A 16871-nucleotide genomic window follows, 5' to 3' on the forward strand; every position below is an offset into this window, starting at 1 on the left:
ACTCACAATTCTGACTTTTTTTCTCGCAATTGCGAGTTTATATCTCGTAATTCTGACTTGTTTTCTCAGAATTGTGAGATATAAACTCGCAATTCTGTGAACATATCAGTCTTTTCTCCCCCATCAAAATTGGACTTTAACTCGCAATTGCGAGTTTATATCTCACAATTCTGTGAAAAAAAGTCAGAATTCTGACTTTATATCTCGCAATTCTCTTTATAACTCGCAATTGCGAGTTTATATCTCACAATTCTGTGAAACAAAGTCAGAATTGTGAGATAAAAAGTCGCAATTACCTTTTATTTATTTTTTTATTCAGTGGCGGAAACGGGCTTCCATAAAAAGGTAAATTTTTCATTGCAATAATATTTTATTCGGGTATTTCATTAAGTGCTATTCTTCCGCTAAAAGAATTCCGCTAAACGGCAAGCACCGTATTTATTTATTTATTTTTGACGGGCATATATCATATTTAGTTAGTCTTGTTAAAATATTAGTAATGATAATTATTTGTCACGTTTCCGTTTGGTGTTTTTGAATGAACGAAGCATTTCGTTCACCGTCGTGAACGATTCGCTGTTTTTAAAGAATCAGTTGAGTCAGCATTCTATGACTCGCTAATAAGATAAAAGGCGCCCATCTACTGGCTAAGACGAAGATTTATTAGCATGACTGTCGAGGGCATTTCCCCCCAAAACATATAGTACTTTAAATACTACAATAAATAATACATAATGCGGTAAAGAGTGAGATACAATTTATGAAAAGAAGGGGGAAATAAAACAATTACACAAAAATATATGTGCAAATATTAAACAAAAAGAAACTCAATGATGAATGGATTTAAAATACTTTGGGATGGGATAATTTATATTGTAGTCATACAGCCTAATATTTTATGTTCTTGAAAATTATCTATAAAACTAAATTTTTGTTTAGGTACAAGAAATAAAGCACCATAAATTATTATTATTATCATTATTATTATTAAATGATAATAATTATGTATTTAAAAATTATATTTAAGGTGAAAGACACGTTGTTTAGGTACAAGAATTATTATAATTATTGCTATTTAATAAAAATAAATAAATAATAATAATTAAAAATGATATTTAAGGTCAGACAAATAATGAACTAAAATAAAACAAATATAGTATAGACCATTTGTATTGATTCTGATGAATTAAGCTGTATTCCCACAAGTATGTAAAGTATGTTGACTGTAAACTCTGATGTAATCTCTGATGATTCTGATGATGTGATCATCCCTGTTCAGTTTTCAGCTGTGGTATCATCTTCCCAGCCGTCCTCCATCGCACTGAAACCCCAGGGTACATTTGGTCATTGGACCGGTCTGCAAATCATTCTCCCCTATAAGTGGGGCAAAGCCAGGCATTCTGTGACACTGGCGCTGGGGTCTTTGCCAGAGAACTGGCCATAATGCCACAGTGAGACCTCGGCAGAGGGCCCAGGCAGCGCGGCTGGGGCACGAGACACTGAATATAGTTGAATGAGGACACAGAGACCTACTTACACCAACTAGATACTGAGAGACAGACCCCGTAAGAAAGAGAAGGACTGGGGTATGGCGTATTTGCGTGCTAGAAACACACTTTTTTTAATTTTTTATAGTAGGAACTAAAAATGTAGTCCCAAACTAGCAGCTGCTGAGTGATAAAGTAGGACTAATGAATTCAGATTTAGTTAATTAGACCTGCAAACTCATTGTAACCATGCTTATAGCTTTTTACATTATATTTTGATGTTTACATCATTTACATTGTACTTAATGGTTATTGCTAGAAAATAACTAATATATACTAATTTCTATATAGTTGTATTTTAGTATCATTGATATACTGTTATTGGATTTTGAATTACATCTTTTATATTTTCTGTATTCATTCAATTTCAGTTTTAAAGTTTTGGTAATTTTGTTGTGTTTTTGTCTTTTTTAGTATTTGTTTTTTTTTTAAGTATGTCTATACAGTTTTCATTAAGTTTTAGTTTTATTTATTTTATAATTTCATACTTAAACGGAGAAATAAAAAGGAGAAATGTTGGCAAGTATTTTTTTTTTTTAACTTTTATTTCAGTAAATGTTTAATGGCAGTTAATTTTTTTTAAAAATTATTTTTTTAAATTGTTTTTTTTTTTAAACCTGGTTTGTGGTCAGGTGTTTTGAAAGTAATTAATTCTTATATCCAGCAAGGATGAATTAGATTAAAATTGACACTACAAATTTTCAACATTATAATATATAGTGAATTAATTTTCAAATAATATTACGTAATAATTAATCATGTATCTTCCCCAAAATTCAGCTTTTGTCATCACAAGAATTGATGATGATGATTTTTTGCTCTGATTTTTTTATTTAGTATTTAACTTTTTTCGAAGATAATTTAAAAAAATAATAATCTTGTGGACTTTCAAACATTTTCTGAAGGTAAAGAACCTTCTTTCACAAACCATTTGCTAAAATAAAATAAAGTTTTTTGTTTTTTTTGATGGCACTCAAATTCACATGAATTTAACAACCACGACAGAGACAAAAGACTTTTTAAACGAAATAATTTTATTGTTTAATGCACTGCCTCACACGTACATTGGATTCCTTTGCGTTGTGCAATATGGGACAATTACTATGAGAATGTGATGGCGAATGACTGGGACTAGATTTGCTGAGTAGTACTCTCATGTTGAGAGTAGAGCAGAAACACTTGTGTGACCGGAGTCAGATCGCCAGCTTAGATCTCTACACCCATCCTCATTCCTGCGTGTTCAGCACAGCATACAAAGGCAATACGACATACAAAAATAAAATCAAATAAAAGCAACCATTTGCCAGACTTCCTGCTCATACACAGATAACACAATACATTAAATCACAAAGTTACACAGCAAAAAGAAAGAAAAAAAAAAAAATAGTGGGGAAGCCACGTTAGAAAGAACAAATCATCAAAAAGAAGTGTACACCCTAAACCCTGAATCCTTCGCGACCCTAGGAGTCGAGGGTAAACGCTAGACGGGATGATTTCTGTTCTGTGCTCACCGCCGCGGTCAAACACAGACATCCATGTGGCAGTGCAACCCCATGACCGTAGCCAGAAGACGAAAATAAAAAGAATCCAAAAACATTGTTCTATATATTTCCAAGTATGGGTTTGTTTTTGACGTATATGCACATGAATGTTCGTTTCTCTCTCTCAAAACATATACACTCATTTCATCAGTATATATGCCTGGTTATGGCGCACTAGGGGCTCTTAAACTGAGTGATTTCACCCCGTAGCTTCTTTTAACCCTCCTGTGTCGGGGTCGAGGATGCGCTGTTGTAGGTTAAAGCTCCCATTCCTCTGACTTCTCTTTTCTCCGAACGCTTCCTGCACCCTCCTTCCTTCCAACCCTCCATCTTTTGAGTTTTTTTTTTCCCTGGAGACGCAGATACAGACAGAGCAGTAAAGTGGGAGAGAGAGAGCGAGAGAGAGAGAGATAGAGAGTGGGGGAGTGAGTGTGCGATCAGCCGAATGCCGAGTCGACCCCCTGCGTCCCACGCCGTCTCTCAGCCCATCTCTTTCCACTGCCGGTAGAAGTCGGTGATGTTCTTCAGCTCCATGCCTGCTGCTGCCACCGCCTGGACAGCCGCCTGCAGCGAGAGCAATGGACACCATGTTAAAGGGTTAGTTCACCCAAAAATGAAAATTATTTTTGTGCGCAAAAGAAAAAACAACGTATGCTGTTCTGTGTCAGCCGCGCCACGCCGGATCTGTTTCCTACGTTGTTTGCGCTTTGATTTGAATGAAAACAACATATCCGCGTGACGCAGCTGAATGCACAGAATAGCATACGCTGTTTACGTCCAGCTGATATTCTCCAAAATGGCACCAGGGTGATGCGGAGGAGATGAGTTGTTGAATAAAGTCGTTTTTTTTTTTTCTTTTGCGCACAAAAAAGTATTCACGTAGCTTCGTATAATTGCGGATGAACCACTGATGTCACATGGATTATTTTACAGATCTCCTTGCTACGTTTCTGGACTTGGGAACATTTCAGTTGCGTTGCTGTCAATGCAGGGTCAGACAGCTCTCAGATTCCATCAAAAATATCTTAATCTGTGTTCCGAAGATGAACGAAGGTCTTACGGGTTTGAAACGACATGAGGGCGAGTAATTAATGACAGAATTTTCATTTTTGGGTGAACTAACCCTTTAATGCAGCTTACAAACAGACACCACTGCAATAACCCCAACCCAGAAACATCTGGACAATCTAAATTCTGCTGCGTCTGGGTGGAGTATATAGGTTCGCTTTTCCATTAAGAAGCTACATTTTACAGCAAAAGTAGCAACACATGCCACATTGCATTTAGAATTTTTCAAAATAGCTTTAGGAACAATATACTAAAGCAATAAGCCGTGGTTTACAGTGAATTTATAACAGCTAAGGGGCGAGCTATTATAAATTCACTGTAAACCATGGCTTCACGGGGCTTATTGCTTTTGTAAAACGGCTATTCCATATACGTAGTAAGGTTTCACAAAATAAAACAGAGCAAATAAAGTGTAATGATATTAATAAAAACATTATTCTTCAGCCAAACAATATAGTTCCTCAGAAACGGTGGTGGTTCCAACCATAGATATATATACGTAGATGCCTCATTAGCGACTGTTTCTATGGGCCGCTATACGTAATCCGTCCGCCATATTGTAACGGTCAACTTGACGTCATTCACCATAGTAATCACTGAATATTCGAAAGATGCCACAATCCTGCACAGAACGGCTCAACGGCTCTGTGAGAACCTACAGTATGGTGAATGACGTCAAGTTGACCGTTCCAAGATGGCGGCCACATCTACGTGCCTGGAGCCGTCGAATGAGGCATCTATACATATCTATGGTTCCAACAAAGTGGTTGCCGAGAAACACACAAATGTAAACAAAGGTGTATGTTTGTAGAGTAATTTAAAACAGCTTCAAACTTGGCTCAACCAATCAGAATCAAGGACCGGAACTCTCCGTTTTATAAACTACCGTTCAAAAGTTTGGGATCAGTATGTTTTTTGTTTTTTAAGAAATTAATACTTTTATTCAGCAAAGATATGTTAAATTGAAAAAAAAGTGATAGTAAAGACTTAAGTGATAGTGAAGTGATACTAAAGATTTACATTTTGAACGAATGCTGTTTACTGCTGAAAATTCTGCTTTGTCACCACAGGAATAAATTATATTATACAGTATTTTGAAATAGAAAACCGCTATTTTAAAGCATTAAAATGTAAAAAAAATTAAATTAAAATGACTGTTTTCTATTTGAACAGACTTTAAAATGTAATTTATTCCTGTGATGCAAAGCTGAATTTTCAGCATCATTACTCCAGTCTTCAGTGTCACATGAACATAAAATGCTAATTTGCTGCTTAAGAAATAATTTTGTGGAAACCGATAGACTGGTTCAGGAATCTTTCATGAATACAAAGTTCAAAAGAATTTAGAGATAGAGATCTTTTGTAACTTCAAAGATCTTTGCTGTCACTTTTGATCAATTTCAAGTGAATTTCTAAAAAAATAAATAATAATAATCTCATGTTATAAGGTTCTACAATACCACACTATTATGATGGTAAAATCTTATTTGCAGTCTGCTAATGCCCGACTGACCTTCATGGAAGCTGATCTTTCAGTCAGCTCCTCTAGTGAGTGTCCTGTCAGAATGGTCACCATGCCAGCGGTGTCTTCATCTCCACTGCTCTGAGATCCCGTCAGCTGGCGACAGCTGTCCACCATCTTATACAGGTGCCTGTCAACAGGAACAATCAGAGTTGAGACAGTGTCTGCAGAAAACCCTACAGGACTTCACGACTGCAGTCAAAGCCACTCTGCTCTCAAACAGAAAGTGAAGATGATGTGGCTTACCAGGCTTCAATGTCCTGTCGTTTTAACTTGTCCCTCTCAAAGCTTCTTCCTGTATCTTTCTGGCAGCGGATGTACCTGTTGCACAATAAGTGAGAATAAAAGCTCAAGCGTGAAACATTAAACCGTAGACTTTCTCAATAGTGCCGTCTCAAATTCGAATGCGTGTTAGAATCAGACGTCTTGTTCTACAGGTCTGCTGTCTACAGTTTGGAAGAGTTTTATAATACCGGTATCACTAAAACTCACTGCTGAGCTCAAGACGTACCTGTTCCCCTTCCGGAACTCTGTCTCGAGGAATCTGATTCCATCTCTCGCTCCGGAGTTCTCTTTCTTCAGCAAATCCAGACCATCAATCACTGCAAGAGACCAGAAATTAATCTCAGTCAAGCAATTTGTACAAACACACACTGATTGATCATTCACACGATCATGGCACACGTTCTGTACAAAAAGTCCATATTTTTCATTACATCTTAGGTAAAAACTGGAGAGTTTAGATCTTAAATCATTTAAAGTGCAGCGATTAAAAATATCTAGTGTAAACATTCTGTTAGCCAATCAAAAATATTGGCAAATTAAGTCAGAAGGCTGCCATACAAATGTCAAGTATCTATGCCAAGATGATTCACAGGGCCCTCACTCTTTTTGACTGCTGAATGACCTTCACAGTTTCTAGAGTGAAGAAGGATTGCTAAAAATCATTTTGAGTCAGACCGACATGCTAATGAAACATTCAGAATGATTCGTGAACCGGTTTGACTGACTCAAAAGAATGATTTGCAGGTTTTACTCTTTTGTAAAAGTTTGTGCAGTGTTATTTTAGTATTGTTTATATGCTATTATAGTATTTATTAATATTTTGAATTAGCCTATATTTTCATATTATCAGTTATTTTCATTTTAGTCATTTTGTTATGCGTTTTTTTAATATTTCTACACAGCTTTTATTTTGTTTTATTTCAGTCATTTTACTACATCATAAGCACCCATTTCTAATTTTTTAGTTTTTCATAAAATATTAAAACAAATATTTTATTTCAGCTTATACACAATAACTAACAGTGTTATTTTAGTATTATTTATATACTATTATAGTATTTATTAGTATTTTGGATTTATTTTTGTATTTATTGTCAGTAATTTTGTTATGTGCTGGTGTTCTTTTTATTCGTTTTTTAGTATTTCAATATAGCTTTATTTTATTTTTATTACAATTTTAGTAATTCTAGTACTTTAAACTTATTCATTTATCATTTTTATTCAAGTCTAAATTTTTCATCAAAATTTAAAATATATTTAATTTCAGCTTTAATCATCAAAAATATATATTTTTTTAGTTATTGTTTTAGTTAACAATAACAACACTGATAACTTGCTGATCAGCAGAGTTTAGCCTGATAAACATGTGTTCACTACAGAAATTAATTAATTAAGCTTGCATGACATTTCCAGACTTGAAAAACACCATTTTTAAAACCCCTGCCATTTCCAGATTTCCCACAACTGTGGAAACTCTCATTAGGAGACGGGAGGAGACACGCGGGCTGACCTGTGCGAGGGATGATGACGATGAAGCAGCCGCTGGCAGCCAGCTGTCTGAGCAGCCCCAGGTGCTGGCAGAGAACTGTGGTATCTGGCACCAGATAAGGAGACATGGAGGACTGCGCTTTGGGCTGCTGCAGACTGCCCTCCAGCTGAGAGACCTCCAACTGCAGGCAGAGGAAATGCTTCATTACTGCGCCCATTAATTGAGGACATTTGGATAAACGTTGTGAGCAAGATGTGCATTAATGAAAGTTACAAATAAACCCAACAGCTGGTCTGACCTGTAGGCGCAGCTGGGCCATATCTCTCATGAGCCGGTTTCTGCGAGCTTCCTCCTCCGCCTGTGGACGAGTCGAGGCAAGGTCAATATAACCTCTGTGTAACCTCAAAACATGACTCAGATTTTACCCTCAGTAAACACAAGGTGTGATTAAGCAGCTAAATATATTTTTGCCCTTAATAAGGAAGAGAAAAACACAAGAGTACTATACTGTAAACAGACAGATACATATATAAAAAGACCACAGTTGGTTTACACCTATGTTTTGTGCATTTTTTTTTTAAAGAATACCTTAAAGTGCCCTTAAAGAGATTAATGATTAAACCACAGATATATTTAACCTTACAATTCTGGGAAGAGAACTACAAAAAGGGCACCTTGCTGTTTCACACATTCATTTCGCTCAAAGGCAAAAACATGAGAGAGAGGGAAAATGTAGGGACTGAAGCGTTCTTCTTCAGTCAATTTTAAGATGGTTTTAGAAATTAATTTTATTCGCATACTGGTAAACCACAAGATTAACCATGCTCCAGCTTTTTTTTTTTTTCTATACAAGAGTTTTATAAAAAGATTAATGCTTTTATTAATCAAAGATGCATTCAATTGATCAAACTGACAATAAAATTTTTTTTACATTGTTACAAAAAAATCTATTTCAAATAAATGATGTTCTTTTGAACTTTATATTCAACAAACAATCCTGGAAACAACTGCATCATTGTTTCCACAAAAATATCAAGCAGCACAACATTGATAAAAATAAATGTTTCTTGAGCAGCAAATCAGCATATTAGTAGAAAGATTTCTGAAGGATCATGTGACACTGAAGACTGGAGTAATGATGCTGAAAATTCAGCTTTGCACCACAGGAATAAATTACATTTGAAAACATATTCAAATTGAAAACAGTTATTTTAATTGTAATAATATTTCAAAATATCACTTTTTACTGTATGGTTGATCAAATAAATGCATCTTCTGTAAGCATAAGAGACTTTCAAAAAATCCTAACAACCCCAAATAGCTGTAGAGGCGGACAACAGAGGAGGATAACGTCAAACAGAAATGTTTGGAGAACTTTTTAGTCATTACGTCTTACAGACCAAAATGTCTGTTATGACTAAAGCAGGATCAATAATGCAGGCCCAAATGGACTGATAACCTACCACTGCTATCCAACATTTTAAAACCCTCCACAAGTTCATCTTTGGACCTGCACAACGTTACATTTTTTGCATTCAAAACACTGACTTTTGCCTAAAGGCTGCGTGATTCACGTGTATGAACTCCCATGCTTCCACTACCCTCACCTGAATGCCAAAAGATGGTTTCAGGTTAGATCTAACACTGACATGTAACAATGATTATTGTTACGAAATTAAGAAGACGACCGGATGGGAGTGTTAAGATGTTGTTTTGCTGTTTACAAACACGCAACAAGATCTAATCAGGGTATCTGTAGGATAGACTAAAACCAACAGAAAGCGCTTCTGAAAATCATGCAGGATTCTCAAACTGAGCTTATTTAACAGCAGGGACACAAAGTTCATGCTGATTGCAGTGCTCCTGCTGTAGTGGCGTCTTATGAGAGACCTGCGCCTTTCACTGCAGCCTTATTCCATGAGCTTGTCATGGACTGCCAGACATTATTTCATTCGCAGACCCTGAAGGTTTTAATGAAATTGTACCAGAAAGAGCCGCCTCTTCACCGGCACAGCAAGGTGGCACTTCAACCATCATTTGTTCTACCCGTAAGGGCTGCGTGGTTGCTTGGCAACATAAGGCTCTCAAGCAGAAGCTCACAAATGTGGTGAGGTTTTATGAAAAAGCCTCGTTTTCTTAACAGTGTGGACCCTTTCATTTAGATGCACTTTCCGTGGCTATTTCTGCAAGGATTTAAGTGGTACGGCTACTGAAATCACCAACTGAGCTGATGTATCTGAACACACGAAAGAGATCAGCTGAGTTACTGTTTCAAGAGTGCAAAGCAATACAGAGCTGTTATTGTTCCACTAATAGTTTGGTTTTATGTCTGTCTTTCATTACTATTCAATCTCACGTCTTTTACCATGCGGAACTGGGCCTTGGCCTGCTGAACCAGGTTGTCCTGCTCTGATTGGCTGATGCTGGTGAAGATGCCCGCCTCCGGGTTGAAGTGCAACACGTTGCCTTGGAGATTTGTGAGGAAGTGACCAAAGCTGCGAATGCAGCACACGCGCACCACACACTGGACAGCATGGAGAAAAAGAGACATAAGAAGGAACATGAGAGAATGCAAAAGACACTGAATGTTAATTATACTTATGTAATGTAATAAAATCCTCTGCATTGTAATTAGCTGAAACCAAGTACTTCATTTTCACTGAACAAACATTACTGTGCATAATGATAGTCATGTAAGGATAAGAGAGAATCCTAAGAAATGTAAGGATTACAACTGTTTTACTACTTTGAGGAAGCACTAAAAAATTCTATTCTATTATAATATATTAACTTTTTTTTTTTTGGTTAACATATACACTACCGCTCAAAATATTGGAGTCGGTAAGACTTTAATGTTTTTGAAGAAGTCTTAGCACACCGAGGCTGCATTTATTTGATAAAAGATACAGTAAAAACAGCAACATTGCAAAATATTATTACAATTTAAAATAATTGTTTTCTAGTTAAATATATTTTAAAAATTTATTTTATTTCTATGGTGGCAAAACTGAATTTTCAGCATCATTACGCCAGTCTTTAGTGTCACATGATCCTTCAGAAATCATTCTTATGCTGATTTGATGCTCAAGAAACATTACTTATTATTATCAATGTTGAGGACAGTTCAGCTACAAAAAATAAAATAAATAAACAAATAACAAAAATATCTTGCTGACCCCAAACTTTTGAATAGTAGTGTATATTATAAACTATTTTTTAAGTACCATTCATTAGAGTTAAGACTCAAATTCAAGTAAAATGTAGTAAAAACCTAGTTATCAGTTATGTTTTGGTTTCCACACAGTTTTTACTAAATGAACACAAGGAAGAAAGATAGTCATACAAGAAACATATGATTTAAATGTATTGTATGTTGTAATATATATCTTTGATGACACAAACGAATTGTTGAATCAGTTGTTCAGAACAATTTTTGAATTGTTAAAAAGACTTAAAAGGAAAATAGTGAAACAGATGTCACACAAACTCTTTAAGAGCACATAAGATGTAAGTGTGATGGATACCTCATCCAGAGGGGTAAGAGGGGGTCTCTGGCTAGTGAAGTCCAGGCGTCGATGGGCTACGCTGAGGGCAGGAAGGTGGCGGAGGGCCAGATCCTCTGGCAAGAGCAGCGTCTGAACCAAACCAGGCTGCTCACACTCATTCAGTAGTTCTGTTACATCCTTATTCAGACCTAAATCTGCAACATAACCAGGGAAAAATATCTTGTTATTAATTAAAAACAAAATGTTGAATCTATTAATAAATGAGTTTTTATAAACTGATTTCTCTCACCTGTTTCTAACATCTTGCTGCCCTCAGGAAGCAAATTAAGCAGCACTGAGAGTCTGTTCCACAAGCTCTGAGAACTCTGTTTGGGCAGAGACCAACATGTATACAAAACAGTAGCTAAGCAAATAAATGATCACGCTGTTTACTCTGGTAAAATGCACAATTTTAGATTCCCCATGTACCTGAGCGCACATGAGGATGATATCAGTGTTCGTTCTCAGCCAATCCAAGAAGACCTTCACCACCTGGATGAGACCCTGATTGGTCAGAATCTCTAGTCGCTCAGAAAGTTATGCTGATTTGATGCTCAAGAAACATTACTTATTATCATCAATGTTGAGGACAGTTCAGCTACAAAAAATAAAATAAATAAACAAATAACAAAAATATCTTGCTGACCCCAAACTTTTGAATAGTAGTGTATATTATAAACTATTTTTTAAGTACCATTCATTAGAGTTAAGACTCAAATTCAAGTAAAATGTAGTAAAAACCTAGTTATCAGTTATGTTTTGGTTTCCACACAGTTTTTACTAAATGAACACAAGGAAGAAAGATAGTCATACAAGAAACATATGATTTAAATGTATTGTATGTTGTAATATATATCTTTGATGACACAAACGAATTGTTGAATCAGTTGTTCAGAACAATTTTTGAATTGTTAAAAAGACTTAAAAGGAAAATAGTGAAACAGATGTCACACAAACTCTTTAAGAGCACATAAGATGTAAGTGTGATGGATACCTCATCCAGAGGGGTAAGAGGGGGTCTCTGGCTAGTGAAGTCCAGGCGTCGATGGGCTACGCTGAGGGCAGGAAGGTGGCGGAGGGCCAGATCCTCTGGCAACAGCAGCGTCTGAACCAAACCAGGCTGCTCACACTCATTCAGTAGTTCTGTTACATCCTTATTCAGACCTAAATCTGCAACATAACCAGGGAAAAATATCTTGTTATTAATTAAAAACAAAATGTTGAATCTATTAATAAATGAGTTTTTATAAACTGATTTCTCTCACCTGTTTCTAACATCTTGCTGCCCTCAGGAAGCAAATTAAGCAGCACTGAGAGTCTGTTCCACAAGCTCTGAGAACTCTGTTTGGGCAGAGACCAACATGTATACAAAACAGTAGCTAAGCAAATAAATGATCACGCTGTTTACTCTGGTAAAATGCACAATTTTAGATTCCCCATGTACCTGAGCGCACATGAGGATGATATCAGTGTTCGTCCTCAGCCAATCCAAGAAGACCTTCACCACCTGGATGAGACCCTGATTGGTCAGAATCTCTAGTCGCTCAGAAAGGGTTTTCTCAGTGTGGATCGAATGGTTGCTGTGCACACTGCCCTCAGAATCAGAGTCAGGATCTGCGTATGACAAATCAGATATTCTTAGTTTTATAAGTATGGACAAAATATGCACTTCCTGAAGGAAATAACAGTGCTTGAAAGGCAGTATAACAGTATAATGTTAAGGTTTTAGGTAATTTCAAGTTTTAGGAATTGTTACATCAGAGTTTTAAACTTCACATTTCTTAAAAATTATACACTACGTTCAAAGGTTTGGGGTCAGTAAGATTTTTTTTTTTTAAAGCAGTTCATTCTTTTATTAAGCAAGGATGCATTAAATTGAACAAAAGTAATAGGAAATTCATTTATATTGTTCTATATAACTTGTATTTCAAATAATGTTTTTTTTTTATAGTTTCTATTCATAAAACCAGTGCAATTGTTTCCCACATTGATAATAAATAAAAAAATCTTAATATATAGTATATATTAAATTAATCTAAATAATAAGAAATTTCTCATGCACCAAATCAGCATATTAGAATGATTTCTGAAGGATCATGTGACACTGAAAACTGGAGAAATGGCTGTTGAAAATTCAGCTCTGCATCACAAGAAGAAATTACATTTTAAAATAGAATTTACAGTAAAATAGAAAACAGTTATTTTAAACTGTAAAAATATTTTACAGTATTACTGTTTTTTCCCCTGTATTTTAGATCAAATAAATGCAATATCGGAGCATAAGAGACTTCTTACCGGGCCCAAACTTTTAAACAGTGATGTAAAGCATAAAAAGTAGTTTAATTGACTGAAATAATGTGCAAAAAAATCTAAATTAATTAGAGAACACTCAAAATCACTTACTTGTAAGCAATGTACCATTGTCATTGGTTCCATTAGCAATCTCTGGACTCATGTTTCTTGATATTTCTTCAGCAAGAGGTGTGGCTTCTTGCACTGGGGTGGGGTTTGAGTCTGGGGCGGGGTTAGTGGGAGCTGCAGGGCGGAGCAGTACATTGCTAAAGGTGGGGGCGAGTCGAAAGCAGCGTTTGGCTTGGAAGAGCTGAGAGGACATGGCCTGCAGGTTGCTGCTGATGCTGGCATCATTAGACACTAAGGGGCCGTTGGTTACTGGAGGTGTAGAGTTTTCCTCCCTAGACGGTTGCGGTTGCTCATTTTCCTCTTGTTGTTGTTGTTGTTGCTGCTGTTGTTGTGGCGCTTGCTCAGCATCCTCCATGTCTTCGAGGTCCGAACGAGATTCCTGACTGTTCATGTCAGAGTCCGTCTCGACGTCAAAAGCCGTGCCACCCTCGTCCTCTGAACCGCTTTCCCAGCTGCCATCCTCTGGTAGCGGTCCCCTCCGCCCTTCCCTCCCTAAAGAGTTCATCTGGACCCTAGCAGCTCCCAGACTGTCGACTGGACCCCCGCCTTCCTCATCCTCTTCTTCGTCACTCTCAAATCCCTCGCTCAGGTCGCTCTCGTCCTCCTTGTGAGCGCAGCGTCTGCGGCGAAGCATGGAGAGCCGTGAGAACTTCCGCTTCTGCTTTTGTGTCTCCTCAGCTGATCTTTTCTTCTCCAGGCTTTTCTTTGTACCTGATGTCCTTCCGTTCCCCTTAGGCTCATCTTCCTTATTCTCCTTCTCCTCATCTTCATCATCTTCCTCTAGGGAGCCGTTCTGCAGGGTTCTCTCCTCTGAGAGAGCAGCACTACCGTGATCTCTGGCATCAGCGTCATCTACGAACAAATGCATCACAATGGGATAGTTAGTTTTAAGTGGCAAATAATCAGAAACTAAAGCTTCTCCAAATCCTAGTGAGCTGCCTAACTAGAAAGCATTATAAGGCATCATAGGTGCTTCATAACAAAAACATTATGGAAAACTAATTCCGGTGAAAATCTAAGGCAGCACTAAATATTTTCTTCACAGATATGACAACTTCTAACAAAATGACGTAGAAGCAAAACAGAAGTACCCATACCAGTGTTATCAGTGTGCAGTGGTGGGACGTCACTCTCTCCCTCCTCCAGTTCAGCTTGCAGTCGAATGGTGACATGATTGACCAAATGTGAGAACAGAGCCAACGTGAAAGCGATGGAGGCACTGTACTGCTTTGAAGCTAGAATTGAATTACAGTTAGTTGAATTAGAGTTAGTACTTCATTTAGAAAAAAGAAAAAAAAGACCTGTGGTTTGAATGCTTCCAACAGTTCCCTAAACGGGCATTAAATTGACAGATATTTGACATATTTTTTTAATATCCTGACTTTTTCAAGGATGGAAAACAATTTAAAATACCCTGATATTTCCAGGTTTTGCATAGTATTGCATATTTCCACCTAAAATTGTTATTTAAATTTTTACTTTATATCTACTTGTCATTAAGTAATTTTATTTTACACACACGACATAAATAAATAAATATATACTAAGATAAAACACCTTGAGAATTAACTGAAATAAAAATAAAATAAAATAAAAATGAAATAAAAATTACTAAAATGATTAAAACTGACATAAATAAAAAGATAAATAAAGCACATAACACAACAAAATATTTAACTCAAATTTAAACATAAAATCTAAAATCTAATTAAAAATGTTAATAAATATTATAAAAGTACATAAATAACACTAAAACAACACTAAGATATACGTCATGGTTGAAAAACAGTGGTTGTCCACTAGTCCAAAGCATGTTATTATTAAGTATATCTAATATAAATAGGTATATATATTAGTGTTGTATCTGGTCAGGATGCAGTCTAATGGCGCTTTTCCACTGCGTGGTACGACTCGGCTCGGCACGGCTCAGTATGATATTGGCCGGAGGTGGTACTAAAAAAAGTACCAGGTACCAGGTAATGTACCCAGTGGAAAACCCCCCAAAAGTGAACCGTACCGTGCCGTACCATGCAGTGGAAAAGCGCCATAAATGTCTAAATATTACCAGGAAACTGAGCTTGCTGCCTGATGTAACAAAATCAAAATAGGGCTGAAGCGACACACAACTGCCATTCCAAATAAAAATAATTAGCTTGAAGCCAGCACTATTTTTAGACTGGTGAAGCAGTACCTGTCTGCTTATTAAATGCAATGCGACATAATTAATGACATAATGACATTGCGTAAAATGAGCAGCAGATGTTGTGATCAATTCTTTGGGTCCATACTTACCCCCTCTCTTCAAACTGTGCACCACCATAAGGCAAGTCACCACCATCTTGAATATGAGGCTGTCAGGAAGCACAGAGCAGACGGAGTCGTGCTCTTCCTCCTCCTCGCTGGCTGACTGGCTGCCGTGAGCAGGAAGGGGGAGGTAGAACAGCACCAGGTTAAAGTCTTCCAGCACAGACTGGCACAGTGACGTCAGCTCCGTCTCCATCAGACTGAAGAGGTGACAGGATATTAGTCAAGTTGATTTGATTCTCAAATGACATCTTTCAGGTAAGGAATGATGCTTTCAGGAGGTGATGCTCTCACCTGTTCTTGGGCTGCAGCAGGCTCTGCAAATACATGAAGCTCACCAGCAGTCTTTTGATGTCTTTTGACCTGAAGCAAGAATGACCCAATTAATGTGAGTGCTACTTGCCCATGCTAGTCCACACCATGATGCTAGAACGCCTTATGGTATGGTTTCCAGGTCAATGCTGAGTGCTTTATATTGCACTGTTAGGTGCTGTTTACTGATCCCATCACTAAGCAGTCTCTATGATATTCTGGTCTCTAGATACGGATCAGGGGCTGTATTACAACACTACATTATTAAACTTCCTATCTTAATTCTTGACTTAAGATTTGAAAACGTTTGATTTCCTAAGTGTTACAAATTACAGTGGTTACTAAACAGACAGGACAGGTTTATGAGTTAAGATGAGGCTTAATATTAAGACTATGGATTTTACTGTTCACCAGGAAAAAACATGTCTGGTTGATTAGATAAGCAATAGCACACATCTCCTGAAAAAGCTGCAGAATGTGAGGTATTGCATTTATGTTAGTAGGACAAGTAATGTGTTGATGTTTAATACATAGGGATAAGGGTTTAAAATATGAACAATAATAGTAGTGATACCTGTCTCTGCACCACTAATAAACATTTTATAATAATAAAAAAACTGAAATAATAAAAATGCAACATTTCTTTGGTTTAATATACAAATAGAAGTCATTAATAGTTAACTTGAAATAACATTTATACTATTTACTTTTAATGCACTTCATCTTAATGTGCTCAATCCATGAGTGTTTGATATTCAGTTCCCCCAAAAAAACAACCTTGTCATTTCATACATAATTTAACTTAATTAAAATGTAAAAAAAAAAAAAAAAAAAAAA

General features: G+C 36.6%; 1 protein-coding gene across 1 annotated transcript in view; it reads right to left on the minus strand.

Moving 5' to 3' along the window:
* Nucleotides 1-2560: 2560 nt before the first annotated feature.
* Nucleotides 2561-16871, minus strand: part of LOC107728478 (protein SMG5-like) — a 21087-nt gene continuing 6776 nt past the window's right edge. The window contains exons 9-22 of the mRNA XM_016538648.1: nt 16017-16085; nt 15711-15922; nt 14516-14653; nt 13401-14270; nt 12442-12611; nt 12263-12338; nt 11992-12167; nt 9818-9976; nt 7751-7810; nt 7474-7633; nt 6190-6280; nt 5925-5999; nt 5670-5808; nt 2561-3652 (exon numbers count right to left, since the gene is read on the minus strand). Coding sequence (XP_016394134.1) covers nt 3569-3652; nt 5670-5808; nt 5925-5999; nt 6190-6280; nt 7474-7633; nt 7751-7810; nt 9818-9976; nt 11992-12167; nt 12263-12338; nt 12442-12611; nt 13401-14270; nt 14516-14653; nt 15711-15922; nt 16017-16085 — 2479 coding nt within the window. The 3' untranslated portion in view covers nt 2561-3568. The remainder of the gene's footprint in view (nt 3653-5669; nt 5809-5924; nt 6000-6189; nt 6281-7473; nt 7634-7750; nt 7811-9817; nt 9977-11991; nt 12168-12262; nt 12339-12441; nt 12612-13400; nt 14271-14515; nt 14654-15710; nt 15923-16016; nt 16086-16871) is intronic.

Source organism: Sinocyclocheilus rhinocerous, unplaced genomic scaffold (genome assembly GCF_001515625.1).
Source record: "Sinocyclocheilus rhinocerous isolate Xijiao unplaced genomic scaffold, SAMN03320098_v1.1 scaffold66, whole genome shotgun sequence".
In the NCBI taxonomy this organism is placed as follows: Eukaryota; Metazoa; Chordata; class Actinopteri; order Cypriniformes; family Cyprinidae; genus Sinocyclocheilus; species Sinocyclocheilus rhinocerous.